We start from the raw sequence: 16,359 nt of genomic DNA, 5'->3' as shown, positions 1-16,359 counted from the left end.
GCGAGTACCGAAGCAGTGAGGTGCTAAACACTTTTAGAGCACCGCAATGGTGGAGTTTGTGTGTTTGGAAGTGTGTATGTGTGGCTGAGGTATGCTGCAATCCTGCACCAGGTGTGCCTCAGTGTTTGTGTGTGTGTGTGTATGTGTGTTACCCACTGGGGCTCATGACCTCACTCTCCTTCCACAGTGTGATGCAGTCTGGGACCTGGGCCAGGTCTGTAGCCAAACGTCTGTGTGCAACGCGCGTGTGTGTGCTTACCTTGCCTGTTCTCCTGTGTTAAGGTGATCATGCTGCCATCCTCGGCCAAGCCTTTCTCCAAGTTCTCCAGAATCTGTTAATGAGGGAGGAGGGGGGGGGGGGGGGGGGGGAATTCAAACTTCATAAGGAGGAAGTTGCTTCGCTGCCAGAGCTGAAGGCTTTTTATCTGTGTGTATTAGAATCTGCATATTCCCTCTAAAATCCATTCAGATTTGGCTGTTTGCACAGGTGGGCTTAAGGATTTGTACGGCTGAAGTGCTTTTGTGTGGGTGTGTAGTTTTATTGTGTGAATAATACAGAGTATGCATATCCTTATGTGCATCCAGAGGCTGTTTGTGTGTCTGTGTGTGTGTGTGTACTCACAGCGAGGCAGACGGTTTTGAGAGTGTGCAGGCGGTCCAGAGCCTCCTGGGGCTTGGCCAGGTACTGGGGCAGCTCGGCATGCAGCAGCCGCATGGAGAACGGCACCATGGAGCCTGGACGAGAGGGAGGGGAGGGGAGGGAGAGAGGGAGAAAATGTGTGAGGGGGAAAAAGGGGGGAAAATAAGAAACAGGGTGGGATGAGGACAGAGCAGGAGAGAGAGAGAGAGAGAGAGAAGAGGGAAGGCGTAGTGAGACAGGAAGACACAGAGAGCGAGATGAGAATATAAACCCATCCACCCACACACAGACTGCACACAGCCCTGAAGGCAGGAACCTACAGATGGCATTGAGCTACGTATGGCTGCTTATTAAACCCTCTCATCTCTCTCTCTGTGTGCTGCACAGCTCCATCACTCATCCGCCTGCCTCATCCCTCTGTCTCTCTCCGCCTGAGCATCATTCACACTGTCTCACACACACACAGATACACACACACACACATTTCCCAAAAGGAGAAGCCTATATTCAGGTGAGTCCCCGGGCTTTGATCAGGGTCTCTTTGATATTGTCATCAGATCTGAAGCTCAGCTAGCTGGTCCATCTTTCTGCCAGTCTATGCATCTCGATTTCTATCAGTTTTTTATCTGCTTCAGTTTTATATCTCTGTCAGCCACAGTACAGAGGTACACACTCATTTCCCCCCATTTACCCCAGACGTCTCTGTAACTGCCCTGGTTTTATCTCCATGCAGACTGGACAGCGCCATGTCGTGACTTCATTCTCTTTATTGGTTGTCAGCAAGATTCATTAGTGTTAAATCAAGATTTTTAAGGCCTTAAGTTGGCTTTTAAGGTCAAGTGTCAAGTGCTACTGTAACATTGTTTAGACATTGTGCAGAGTTCCATCCATCTATTATGTATCCGCCTACCTATGAAGTCATCTGATCTATTTACATCCATCTATCGATCGATCCATCTTGACCTTAAAATAATGAAAATGTTTCTCTTAGGAATGAGAAACGTCTCTTCCCCTTTAATACAGATATGTTCCAACTCATTTTAACTGATTGCCGATATTTGCACATCATTTTCATCTAATTGCAGACACAATCAAGTCTCTCCTGTTGTGGGATTAGCAATATTAACATGTCTACTCTTCTTGTGATTGCCCACGTGCAAATGCAGAGATAAAACACAATGTTTTCAAAATGTACCATTCCCCAAGAAAACCACTTAGGTTACATGTAAAAATAATGCATGTTTAATTTATATGAAATAAGCAAAGCATCTTATCAGCTTATAGGCAGAAATACAGTTTTTTTGGGGCTGATGTCCGTATTTAATATTAAATACTTTAAAAACCGATGTGATCATGTGCTGCAGTTATTGTGCATCTCCAGTTTACTAAGTTTTGATGTTCTCTGGCATGTTAGCAAGTCAACTGTCCGGTAGCAGAACACGTGCTTTTGCAGCTATCAGTGTGTCTGACAGTGGTGGAAAGTACCTGAGATCATATGCTCAAGTCATGCAACTAAGTTCAATTGTGAGGAGGTTGCGTATTCACATTTTGATATTAGGATGTATTGTTCGGTTATTTAGGTGAAGATGTGGGATTCATTAGTCAGACAGGGGGGAAGTAAAAGATATTTAGCAGTAGGGGTGGGAAACGCAGGGTAACTCATATACAATATGCGATACGTGTCCCACGGTAACGATGATATCACGATACAGCGATATATTGCAATACCATACCTGCCATCACTCCCGATTTGGGTTGGAGTCTCCCTCATTTTAACCCACTCTCCCGCTTTACTCCCTCTTTCACAATGATACCAATCAAACGGGTGTTCCTCACCTCTATGGGTGATATGTGTTATAAGACCTGGCAACCCAACTGCAGGCAGCGGCAAGCATGCGCACACCACTCTACCTTGCGTACGTATGCGTCCCTCCTCACTGCGGCGGCTCGCTACCTCTCTACCTCTTAGCTTGATGCTGAAATGAGCCCAAAGAAGAAAACATACGCCTCCAAATTTAACCCCACTTGGTGTGAGAAAATCCCCTTTATTGCCGCTAGCATTGATACATGCCACGCATTTTGTAAGGTGTGTAGAACGGACTTTAGCGTAGAACACGGTGGGAAAACACTCTCTCTCTCTCTCACACACACACACACACACACACACACACACACACACACACACACACACACACACACACACACACACACACACACACACACACACACACACACACACACACACACACACACACACAAAATAAATACGTTTTGTCATTTTTTGTGAGACATGTTCATACTTTTGTACATTTTGTATGTTTTCTTTGATTGATTTTAATGCACACCTTGAAGGTTAGACTGATTAAAAGCCATTTTTCTCACATATCTGTTTACTTCATTTATTCATCTGTGGTCCAGGGTTATATGTTGACATAGGCTGATTTTCCGATGCCCTGGAAAATCTCCCTCTTTTTCACATCCTAATGTTGGCAGGTATGCAATACAATCATGTCATGATACATCTTGATATCTGCAGAATACAAAATGCCCCCAAAGTGCAGGCTTGCTGCTTTTTTTTACTGCAATTTGGTGTCAGTTTCACAGATTTTGACACAAACTGAGATGAAACAATGTAAGTTTTGTACATTATGTACATTAAGCGCCGCTGGAAGGTCAAAGGTTTGATCCCCAGCTCCCTCTGTCTACATGTTGAACCGTCCTTGGGCAAGACACTGAACCCCAAATTGCTCCCGGTGGCATAGCCAACGAGTATGAATGTGTTAACTGATGGACAGTCAGTGTATGAATGGGTGAATGTGACATGTAGTGTCAAAGCAGCTTCGAGTGGTAGCAAAGACTAGGAAAGTGTCTTGAAGGAGTCTTGAAGTAGCGACGCGATGAGTCAAAGTCGTAGGGAAATCTGTTTAAAGCGCCGTATATATTTGTAAATTCAAATATGGATATTTGGCGTCAGCCGAACAGTAATTGTATTGCACGAGTCAGGACGACGATATAACCACCTTATCGATATTTTGTCCCACTCCTACTAGCAGTATAGAAAGTAACTGAGATCAGCTACACCTTTGCCAGCTGCAACATTAAAATGATGTGAATTAATAATTACACTCAGCGGCCACTTCATTAGGTACACCTGTACAATCTAATGCAGTTCAATACGACAGAACTGCCGTGGACTCTGCTTTTATGAAGTTTAGTTTTTGTTGACTTTTGTTGTGTTGAGAGTTGGAAGTGTGTAAATTAAATCATGGTTATTACTGAAGCCATTAAAGGTGGTGTTGTATTGTCCTCCCTATTTACATACAGAAGGGGGCCAGAGTATTACGAACACCTCTGAATATGATGCAGCTCAGTACAGCCCCACCATCAGATTATGACCGTGACGCTGAAATATCATTGAATCAACACCTCTATGACAGCAAAAAAAAGCCTGTACATTACAGGCAACATACAAGCAAATGTTATGGCTGAGCTGGTGTATTGGATTACATTAGAGTTTCCAGGTGTACCTAATAAAGTGGCCGGTGCGTGTTTAATTCAAAAGTCTGATATTTTCTGTCCTCTTTTCGGTGTTTTTGATGCTAATATTTTTGTACTTGTCTACACTGTTGTACTGCTAATTTCACTGCTGAGTACCTCCTCCACTAGAAGTAGCCGGCTAATGAGAGCGGATTCGGCAACTAGCACGTTGCCTGTTGCCATCTGCAGTAGTTTCTTACTATCCCTGCAGAATGATGCAACCAGGCTTGTTGCTAACTCTTGTTTTGGTGAGAAATATTGATGTGAACAGAACTGTGTCTGTTTATTAAAACAAATCCACAGGGCGACTGAATTTCAGACATTTAAAGACTCTCAGGACTTGGACTCGCACCACCTGTCTGACACACATAAATACATTTCTCCAGTCTAGTTTGCATGTCCATCTTCTTGTTGGACGGACACTAAACGAGTTGACTCTGATGTTTTTTAGAGCACAATTGCAGCCGAGCAATAATCTTTCAGGTGACTCTCTCTTTTATTATTGATAAAAACATGAAAGCAATCAGTGTGAGGAAACAGCTTTAAAAAGGACATGAATGAACGCTGCTTGTCGGGCATGTGGCTTTCAGGTCCTAATATTTCTGCCTCTAAATTGGTCTCACCTTTTTTATTTGGCAAACAAATTAATAACTGACAAACATCGATCTCTTCTTGAGCGCCCAGTCAATCCCAACACTTTGGAGAGTGATGCACGAGCAGCCGTCTCTTATAGCGTTCAAAGAGTGCGATCATGAGTAATAGATGGTCGATGCAGGCGTTGGGCTGGAGAAATGTTCGACTTCAGATGCCAGGCTACACAACTCGTGCCAGTTTGTCTGCGAGCACCTTGCAGGGCACCGAGCGTTTAAATTGAGCAATGGAAAGTCAATCGGTGCTCTCTTTAGAAGGCTGCGCGGTGTAGCTTCAAGTGTGTGTGTGGGGCGTGTGTGTGTGTGTGTGTGCATGCAGCTGTGTCTCTGCTACTGCCTTCACTGTGGTAGCCCGAGGGGCGAAGCAGATCCAAAGTAATGGGAATACATTAGAGAGCAATTCATGCAGTGTAAAAAGAGGGAAAACAAAACCAAAGAACTGCTGGAGACAAGTGGAGTTGTTGGAGCTTCTCGACGATACCGTCTAATATCAAGCTCCTGGCACAAACTTTCCTTTGAATATTTAATAGGACAGTGGTGGTATGCTTGTGCATCCTTAAAAAAAACATGGGTAAAATGCAAAATCCTAATAACGCATTCAAAAACTCACAGATAAAAATTTCAGTGCCGCTTTCAGCACTTTTTCTGAGCACTACTATTCAGCCTTCCGTCAGTGTTCACAGAGAATTCAGAGAGCTGCTGTTGGACACATGGAATATGAAACGAAGCACGATTTTACAGTGAGAAAAGTTTCTGTGATCACTTCTGAGAGTGCCCCTCCAAGGTGCAAGGTCAATAAAAATGACCCCAAGGGCCGAGTGTGTGTGCGTACCTCGTCTCCCGGGGTAAACAGTGGGGTAGTACTCGTAGTAGAGGTCTGGTTGGTCCAGGTTGCCAAAGGGCTCAAACTCCAGCTCAGCGTTTTGGTGCAGGTTCAGTTTGGTGAGGAGGGCGAGCCGCACAAACCAGAGCTGGAACACACAAACACACCTCCCTCTGTTTGTTTCATGTATAAAGAATTAATAAAGTATTTCAAGAACAAACAGAAACATAAAAGATACATCTAATGCTTATCCTGTGATCTCCTCTGGTCACAGCTGTTCTGAATCATCAGTTAAAAATCCAGCATTTGTTTTTGTGAGTCAAACTCTCTTTGTACTCTTACATTTTTTATTTTGCAGTAAATGTGATTAAAAAAAAACATGTACTATTTTTTTATTGACATCAATTGAACAGTGATGTATTTTTTATCAATAATATAATATATACTGACATAATGGTACTGTATCTTTTAAATATTATGTACATATTACATTATTCCAGAAGGGCTGCAATGTTTTGTTTTAGAGCCAAACTACCTAATCGGTGATTAGATCTTTTTATACTTTAAAACTTTAAGCACAAATGTACGACGCTGTGTTAGGGCCATTGTAAAAAACGATATCTCTGAGATTAAAGTAGTACATTTAGGCAGAATAAATGGCACATTTTTGAGAACAAAACTCTCAAATGTATTGCCCCCAACCCCTTTGGATACCCACCCAAGTGTGTAACGCACCTAATATAGTTGTCAACCACAACCTTGGGGTCGTTGTTTGCTGTGTAAGGGCCTGTGTCCACTAACAGCGTTTTTAGCGCTGGAAGCACTCATGACCTCAGTTTCAGAGCGCTTCTCAACGGCGCTTACTGTTGCTTCATTACGAGCACTTCCGGGCACCTCCACTTCCCTTAGTAGTGATCTCTAAGTCTGTTTTAAATTGCTCTGTATGCTTAATATTGCTTTGATTCAAGGACATTTTACAAAGAAAATATACAAGCGTTGGAAAGGAATCGTGTCTTGTCGTTAGCAGCAGCTCCACACCTGGAAATTGTACCCTTGAAAAAACAAAAAGGATTAGCTTCTCCTCCGCCATTGTTGTTGACAAAGTAGGGCAATGTTCATGTGTGATGGTAACCCCTGGGGCAACTGGGGGGCACAGAAATGTGAGTTTCTGCAGCAGAGGGTCGCTCAGTCTTTCTCCTCCATGAAGTCTGCTTCTTGTGTGCAGAGCTCTGTGCCATGCTCGCCTGTGTAAGCAGTGCCAACAGGGTAGAGAAGAGAAACAGGTGAATCAAGTGGGAGGGGGCCGTGAACCATAACCTACTTTTTCGGGGGGGTCGCAGCTCATAAAGGTTCTTATAAACACGATTTTACTAGTTTATTTTTCTGGCAAATGTATGACTTTACAATCTCATAAATGTACTCGTTATAATCTCGGAATATTTCTCTCCTCCAGCTCTGTTTTTTCTCAAATGGCCCTAATACGCTGTCATACAAGCGCAAAAACACGCTATTGTTCCATATATAGCATTCATACAATATATTCTCTTTCATTTTTTTTATAGTATTGTAAAACAGTTATTATAATAGAACTCTGCAAATAGAATGGTAGTTCTGCATCCACTGGCATTATTGAATCTTTGTAATTGAATTTCTTCAAGTTTTAAACAATTTAAATCCCTAGAAACTGTTCAGCTGAAGCTAAAAGGTTTAGAAGAAAACAATAATTAGTGAAAAAAAATATAATAAATCAACTTTCTTGGCTTAGTAAAAAAAACATACAGATCCAAAACAATTCTGAGTTTAGAAGCGACAAAATATTTCTTAAAAATCAATACATTTTTTAAGTGTATATTTATTAGTTATTCAGATATTTTTTATGAGCAGGGAGGATAATACAAACAATCATCTTCTATGGCCTTTGTGTTGTCACAACATATGACAATGTGTTTGTGTCCTGTTCTCTGTTCTAATTTACCTGATGGTCTGTGAAATCACTAATTGCTGCCTCTTCGACTCAGCTAAGATTCAAGGCGCCGCGCTCGTGTTTCTGAGCACAAACCAGACAGAAGCTTTTTGTTTGAAAAAGAACGAACGCTGTAGATATCATGTTTTTATTTTATAACTTTAAACAACAATAACATCAGTATGTTTATGCTGTGTGCAGCTCCTTCACATCTGCAGGGCGCAGGCTGTTCCAGGACCATGTTGTGTAAATTCTCATGAGTTTTGGCAGCACACAGCCCATATGCAGTTGGACAGAAGCCCAGAAACATGCTGCTGTATCCTGAAGTGACTGAGCGGAGGACGGACTACCTCCCTGTGAGACAACGACGTGGAAGGTTTGAGGAGCTCCTGAGCGGAGCAGGAGCCCCCAGAGAAACTGTTGTCTTTACCCCGGTCTTCACTTTGTATTAAAAACAACACAGCCTCCTCAGTAATATGCTCTGAGATTTGGGCTGGGGTGGGGGACGTTGCCAGTGGTAATGACACAATCTAGCAGAGTTTGTAGAGCTGCATTTTACAGATTAATATCCTTAAGATCAACTTGTAGAGGGTTTCAGGAATAAACAGGGACTGATGATGTAGAGCAAATAGTCTGCACTCAATGGACATTTAGTCTCAATTTTGTAAATAGTGTTTTAAAACACTTGCATTATTCTGCCATTTACAGTTTAGGAACAAGAAGTTATGAAGATTTATGAGATAAGCTTATAAAGCTGTGTTTCAGCTGCAGAGCGCCTGTCCATCTGTCTCTGGACTCTGTTATACTGTATCTAGCAAGTAACACATCTGTTGAAATCTGGCTTACTACAGCAGTATGACCCCAAAATAAACACATTTTGCACTAATTTAACAGCATAATAATAATAATAATAATAATAATAATAATAATAATAATAATAATAATAACTACATCATAATGCAGATTGGTAAAAAGTCTGAATGAATGCATGTCAGGATTGTTCCCCGGTTGAAAGAAACATATCACTTTCACAATGGTTGTTTTTTGAATGGAGTTTGGAGTTTTCAAGCATTTGTGATGCAACCTCAGGATGTCAGTAGAATCATGCAGAAGGCTTTTACCAAAGAGGGTCATGCTTATTTCTGGAGTGAAGTGATTTCACATCTTTGCATTAACTTTGTTTGCAACACGACCACAGACTGTACATAAAGATGGACTACATGTCTTCACCACCTCTCATTGCACTTATTTGAAGTCAAAATACCGCTGAGGCAGGCGCTGCCATCTTGCACTGTGACGTTACTTGAAACCAGAGACTGCGAGTAGAGATTGGCAGTTGGAGCTGCGGTAACGATGTCCCGCCCCTTCCTCTACCCAAAACACACCTTTACCTTGTGGCCCTGACGTGTTGGAGCCCTCAGGTGGGCTCAGTCTGCAGCAGAACAGCTTCTTGTGTCGGTCTGAAGCAGATATTCACCCTTATGGAAAGTTCAATGACTGTAGTGTTAGTGTTAGTTACGTCTCCTCTCGCCGTTCCTCCTCTACTCTGCTACTCGCGAACAGAATGCTGCAGGAGCCCCATTTGTCCACAGAGCTGTCAATCATGAGGTCACGCCCCCTTTTTATAGCATCAAATAACTAATTAAAAGTAAACTTGTCAGAAAAATGAACATTTGGACATAAATCAGCATGATAAGAACTAACTATAATGACAGAAACCATGTTTGAGAAAAATGTATTTTGATTTTATAGTTTGACTCATGTCCCATCTGTTAACATGGAGGAGGCGGGCTTTATGACCTATACTGCAGCCAGTCAGCAGGGGGCGCTAGAGAGGGTTTGGCTTCACTTTTAGGGAGCTGTCATGTCGTCCATCTTTTTATACAGTCTATGAACACGACGCAAACAATTACCTGGTTTGGTCTCAGCAAACTGTTGGACCTGACTTGGCTTCTAAGTTTGTTTGTACTCCACATCTTTGTTGGATCGCCAGACTGCTTTGAACAGGTGAAAAATAATACTAAGGTTTCGGTACTCGCAGTGTGTAAAAGTTCAGCATAGAGATAATGTGCTGTTGGTGGTAAAAGGTTAACAGAGGCTTGTTATGATGCATACTGCTTTGAGATGAGGACATACTTTTGGTGACCTTATGGCTACAGTTTGGGCCAATTAAGGGAAATACAGATTAATTAATTGTATTAGTGTCATTAGGGAAAACACATATGAAAAGGACCACGCATTTAAAACCTGAACTTTGTGCCAGTAGGTTTAAGAAAGTAAAACAAACAGTAGCGTGTAGCACAAGCCAACAACATGGTCGATTAATTTCAAGTCTCATGCACAGAGCTGAGCACAGGGGTGGTCTTCCTAATGAGCTTATGCAGCCATCCATCTTCTGGGTAGAGCCTCACAAACACGGGCATGAGAATGCGCTAACACTGTGGAAGAAGACAGCACTGCTAACATTTGAACAAAAAAAAAATCCTGGTGGTTATCGGAGATTATTGGATCATCTGTAGAAGTCATGTCTTGGCTTCACTCTCCAACACCCACAAACACACAGAGAGACAGACAGACAAATGGATAGAAGGATAGAAGTCACTGTTGTGTTACCTGCAGTGAGTCGGTGGTGTGGGAGGATGGCTGGCCAGCCTTTCCATATCCCTGACCATGAGCTGTCAGCAGCCGGCCCGTCAGATCCACCGCAGCCCGCCAGTTCTTACTGCTCTGCAGGGGAGAGAAGACACAACACATGAGATCTGAAACACACAACACGACTGACTGGTGGAAACATGGAAGAAGACCCGAGGCTAAAACATATCTATGTGGCTCCAGTTATCAGCACCACGAACACACTTAAAAGCAACATCACTGACAAAGAACCACTTAGCATTTCTTGTTCTGAGTATTTAAATGTATTTACTTGTGAGCTTATCTATGTACCCAAGCTTTAATTACTAGTGACGTTTCAAAGGGTTTTATGTTCTGAGCAAGACACAACCACTGACTAACTGCGTCACAATTTGGTCATAGTTTAGCACATGACTTAACTTGGGCAAGCCATATTAACCTGGTAATTTCAATGTCTTATTTTCAGAGCTTATAATTCAGTTCATTCCAATCAGTTGTGACAAGATAGTGTTCACCAAATCAAAGGCTTAGTTCTCTTAATGTGGAAAAAATCTGAACACAAGGGTCCAATTTGGCAATTCCTGACGGTTCACTCTTGACCTGGAAAGATTCATCTGTATCACACCATCCTCAGCACCAGACTGTGAGGCAGGTGTGAGACACTACAGCTGTCAGTGATGACGCAGAATGATGGTGGTGATTCATACGTGTCTGAAATCTCAATTTAGTTCGACTTAATGCTGAATGCAGAGAAAAGCAGTAAGTATCTGCTAGTTTATATAAGAAACAGTGAGTGAGTGAATGATTTCAGACAGACACATGGAGTCACAATCAAGCATTAAATGTCGCAATCAACTTTTGAGGCAACAAAGAAGAGACTTTTCTAAGTGGTCTGAATATTGTTAAGCTCATCACTTCATTTGCTGATAAAAAACAAAGCACAGGGTGCTGGTTTAGCTCAGTTGGTAGAGCAGGCGCCCCATGTACAGAGGCCACAGTCCTCAACAAACTGGTCGCATGCTCGACTCCCGGTGTCTGTCTCATCCCCCCCATGTCTCCTCCTCATGTTTCCTGTCTCTCTTCAGCTGTCTCATCAAATAAAGGCAAAAGCCCAAAAAAAACAAAACAAATAATGAAAAATGGTGGAAAGTAGAATTTAAAAACCCCCTCCAGTGAAAATCAAGCTTTTAACCTTGTAAACATCTCCATGTGGTGTTTCTCATGAGCTACAAGACATATCAGGGGCAACATCAGCATCATCTCCATGGCTGGGCCTGTCTGCTGTTAAACTGCAGTGTACCAAGGACAGGCTGAACAACACGTTTTCAGATTGGCAGGTTAATGGACGGGGTGACGCTATGCATATCATTATGTGTAACCTATGGCAACCACTTCGGCGATGTGCGAGCCAGCTGTAACCGTCATCGAAATTTTTGCAAACTCACTCCTGACTACTCACGTTAACATTACTACTGCTGATTACTACATTTCAAGCTAGCTAAGTTTCAACAATTTGCCGCTAAACGATGGCAGAGACGTGTTTTCGCAGTGGAGGGGCAGTTTGGGGACTATGCAGATTCAGGAATTTTTAATGAGGGAGACGGAGGAGATGTTTTGGGAGGATTTTTACAAGGTAATTAAACATATTTAGCAGAGCATTTTATACGTCATAAAACAGGACTGGAGCTGCTCGTTAAGAAAACAGTTTTGACAGATTATCTTAACCACTTATCACTTAGTTATGCCAAAGGTGAGAGCACCTGAGGTGCCAAAAATCAGATCTAATAGCACATGAAAGTTTATATGGAATAAAGTTTATACGGAATATATAGTATATCTGGGAAAAGCTGACAAATTGCATACCTGAGTAGGAGAAGGAGGGCAAATTCTGATAGGATGTTTGGATAAATTTACAGAAATATGATCCAACATGTAATAAAATCAAAGATTTCTGTTGTATTTTTCTTGTGTCTGTCTGTCTGTCTCTCTGTCTGTTGGATTTCTGCCTTGGTAACGTTTTGTATGTGTTGTGTTTCACTTGTTTTGTCTTCACATTTTCACGATAAAAAGCAAGAAATAAATAAATAAATAAATCAAAGATGAACTGTACCTTTTCTCAGCTTTTTCATGTGACATTAAATCAAGTCTCAAATCAAAAATGAGGAAACAATAAAACAGAACGTATTTGAACGGAGACGATTTAAGAAAGAAAAAAAGCAGGTCCTCTGATGTAGAAATCAAATCGAAGTCAAACACCTTCATGGCCCCAAATGTACAGGAGATAACACAGAAGAGCTTAGATAGAAACATGACAGAGCCAACTCAAACTGGTAATGTGACATTTCATTCTGCAAAACATAAGTCACTGCATATGAAATGAGGCAGATGATGTTTACACCGATGTGTAGAACTGCCAGCCACTCAAGTTGCCCAATCACACGAACACACAAACACACACACCCAGATATCAACAGCATCTGCTTCCACAGGAGGTGGTACAATAGGTAAGAGGGGGACAGAGGTGGTGGTGGTGATGGTGGGGGGGGGGTAGAGTCACCCCACCCTGTCAACACACATAACAAGGTCGGCTCTCCGATTGGGTCCTAAGTGCTGCGCCATTCATCACAGACACAGAGCTAATTAGGAGGAGGGAGAGAGAAAGAAAGAGAAAGAGGGCTACTTTCTTTCTACCCAGCTTTATCATAAAATCCATCACCTTTTCTTTCTCTTTTCTGTGCTGCCCTCTCTCCATCCCTTCTTCTTCCTTTCCTCCACCTTCTTTCTCTTGCCTGCCTCTCTCTCCTCCTCAGGATATTACCATACTTTCTTCTCCCTCCATCTTCCTCTCCGACTCTCGTTTCTGCCTCCCTTCTCTTCCCCGCTGTCATTACTTCCTCCTCTATCGCTCCTTCCTTCCCTCTCCTCTCCTCTCCTCCCCTGCCCTGTACCAGGAGCTGCGCTGCCTCTGAATCTTCATTAGGGGGGGAAATGAAGCTGAAAACGAGGAGGCAGCCTGGACGGCCAAAAGCAGCTGCAGTCACTCACACACACACACACACACTCACACACACACATTTCCTACAGTACGCTACAGTACACCGCTGCCCTGCCACAGGGCAATATAAGACAGGTGAGAGAGCGTGTGTTTCTAGGTGAGATTGGGATGCAGTGTGAGGAAGGGAAATGTGAAGAGCCAGCAGTGATGTAGCTGCACACACACACGGAGTTGAGTCAGGGCACAGAGGAATAAGGAGATCCAGCAGAGGATACGGATGGAAGAACTCTGGCCCAAGAGTGGAGAAAGAGCGCAGAAGTCAGAGTTGGCCATAGTGGATCAGAGACATAAAGCAGAAACTCTGGACCAAGAGTTGCAAGAGGAAAGAAAGTAGCTGTGGGTAGTAGAGAGGAGGAGAGAGCTGAGAGCCGAGGGAGCTGCAGAGACGCACAGCAAGGAGCCAAAGTAAAAAAATACCCAGAAAGCTGGATAAGTGAACTTCAGCTCAGGCCTTATGTAACGATGCAGCATTACTGCTACGCATAGCTTTATGGTATGATATTATCTTCCGCCTGCCTATAATTTGAGGTCTTGAACCAGACGTTAAAGGCATACTGCAGAAGCTGTGATTGTAGTAGACGGCAGCAGGCTTTGTGTGTGGAGAGGCGAGCTTTGTGACCAGAGGAACGCAGGGTCAGACTCCATTAAGGTTAGTATGCAATTGTGAGCGCCCTTGATGTGAGATAATGACTTCCCTGCTCCACTGTCGTCTCAGATGTTTGAACCTTAGCTCTGACCCCGCTGATGAAAAAAGAGTGGGAACAATGACTGATTAGATGGTGTTCAACATGATGATCTAACATTCAAAAAGTACAGTCTCGTCTACACTGTGAGCTCAAGTTCTTATAGTGTTTTTACAGAGCTTGTGTAGGCTGATTTAGCAACACAGTGCCAATCTACGATCACATGGTTTCAACAACAGAAGAAGACCACACTGAATCACGCCTTTGTTGTCCTGCAGACCAAGGCCAACCTGAGACAATGTCCTCGCCACAACTAAGAAGGATCTGTAACCTTGTCATCCAAGACAAAGATGCAGTCATAATGGAGCTGTATTTGAGATGTGGCAAGTCGCTGCTAATGCAAACAAAACTTTGGGAATGCACATAAGAGCCGTTCTGTCGGTAATGCAACACTTTAATATAAACTAGCCTACACTACAACATTTGGATATTATGAGTGTTTAACAGCAGAACAGCTTCTCTGTGTTGGTCTGAGGTTAACGTTCACAGGTATGGAAACTTCAGGGACTGTAGTGATTGTTTTAGTTACGTTTCCTCTCGCTGATCGTCCTCCACTCTGCTAATCAGGAAATGATTGGCTGCAGGAGCCGTATTTGTCAACAGAGCTGTCAATCATTTTTATAGCATCGAAAAACTAATTAAAAATAAACTTGTCAGAAAAATGAACACTTGGACATAAATCAGCATGATAAGAACTAACTATAATGACAGAAACCATGTTTCACAAAAATGTATTTGATGTGTATTTTGATTTTATAGTTTGACTCATGTCCCATCTGTTAACATGGAGGAGGCGGGCTTTATGACCTATACTGCAGCCAGTCAGCAGGGGGCGATAGAGAGGGTTTGGCTTCACTTTTAGGGAGCTGCCATGTCGGCCATCTTTTTATACAGTCTGTGGTTACAACGCATTATGCCATGCAACAACGTCCTACCTAACACATTCACCGCTTCCCAGCAGAGTGGTGGCAGCTTTGCCGTGCATGGATATCCATCCATGCACAAAGACTGCAGAGACACTGCTGGGTTTTTATTCAATTTCTATGACCTGGATTGGGAAAGAGATTTACATTGTGCGACACTTCGGCATGCTAACATGCTTCCAATGACCACAGTAACATACTAGCGTTTGGCAGGTAATATTTACCATCTTAGTGTGGTATGTTAGCATTCTTACACTAGCTAAAAACACAGTTAAGGCTGATGGGAATGTTGATAGTTTGACAGATAAATTAATCATAACCCAAAGTATGGGAACGGCAAGTAAGTGTAAAAGTGTAAGCTAAGTTTAAATACTAAAGTTACGGGATCGCTCAAGTTATTGCAATTTATCAAGTGGGGGTATAAATGTCTGTACCATTTTTCAAAGCATAAATCAGATAGTTATCGAGAACTATCACCTAAACCAAATGTCAAACTCAAGGTGGCATTAGATGGGAGGTCAGGGGATCACCAGAGTCTTTCAGATACATTTTCTGGGAGCCGTCAATGTGTATGCAAACGTTGGTGCTTATCTATCAGGTAGAAAACTTCTCAGAGGGGCTGGTGCAAGAGGATAAATAAGGGAATCATTCAAATATTTAGGATCATCCTCTGGGAGCCGTTGATAATTTCACCAGGTTTCATGGAAATTCTAGTTTTTTGACATATTTTAGTCTGGACTAAAGAAGAGAATCAACCAACCTTCACTGTCATCCCCACTAAAGAGTGAAATAGTTTAGGTGAACTTATTCCTCACTGAAGAACACACAAAGTGCTTAATGGTAGCTTGCCATGAATGCCAACAGTCATTCAAACCACGCCGGTGGCGCTGTGATTTGTATGCTCAGGTTGAATGATTCCAATTAACAGAGAAAAGGAGCTGGGAGAAAATAAAAACAGAAAAACAATAGGCTGAGGGTGATTAATAATTCAGCTTCGCTCAAATGACTCCGCAATAAGACATAATCAGATCCCCCCTAAATCAAATGAAGGGGCATTACCATGGTGATTTATTGCCACTGATATTAAACCAGGAATTGACTACAGAGGTTTGGTGCACACCATTGACTACAGAGGGGACAAAAGCAAACTAACAGCCTTCACTTTGACAAATGAGGGAGATGTTGACAGATGACAAGTAAGCCAGTAACTCTGATTGATATCCCCAGGCGAATATCTTTAAAGTTGCAGATTCCTTCATGGGTAATCGAGTATTTATTAATCTGGGCGCAATTTCTTTTTACGTATTTTGGCATCAGAAGGATTCATAGTCGTCAGCCTGAAAACACTCTGCAATGGCTGAAACTTAATCCTTCCGATCAAAGTACGTCCGCTA

General features: G+C 42.5%; 1 protein-coding gene across 1 annotated transcript in view; it reads right to left on the bottom strand.

The window, feature by feature from the left end:
* trappc12 (trafficking protein particle complex subunit 12) overlaps positions 1-16,359 on the bottom strand; it is a 47,610-nt gene that overhangs the window by 13,788 nt on the left and 17,463 nt on the right. Inside the window, exons 4-7 of the mRNA XM_069661821.1 lie at positions 10,227-10,340; positions 5,660-5,798; positions 623-735; positions 260-332 (exon numbers count right to left, since the gene is read on the bottom strand). Coding sequence (XP_069517922.1) covers positions 260-332; positions 623-735; positions 5,660-5,798; positions 10,227-10,340 — 439 coding nt within the window. The remainder of the gene's footprint in view (positions 1-259; positions 333-622; positions 736-5,659; positions 5,799-10,226; positions 10,341-16,359) is intronic.

This window comes from Semicossyphus pulcher, unplaced genomic scaffold, assembly GCF_022749685.1.
Source record: "Semicossyphus pulcher isolate SPU_LCO1_2020_fin unplaced genomic scaffold, fSemPul1.0.p SCAF_14, whole genome shotgun sequence".
Lineage (NCBI taxonomy): Eukaryota > Metazoa > Chordata > Actinopteri > Labriformes > Labridae > Semicossyphus > Semicossyphus pulcher.
Note: the sequence above shows the minus strand (reverse complement) of the source record. Positions and strands in the feature narration are given on the sequence as shown.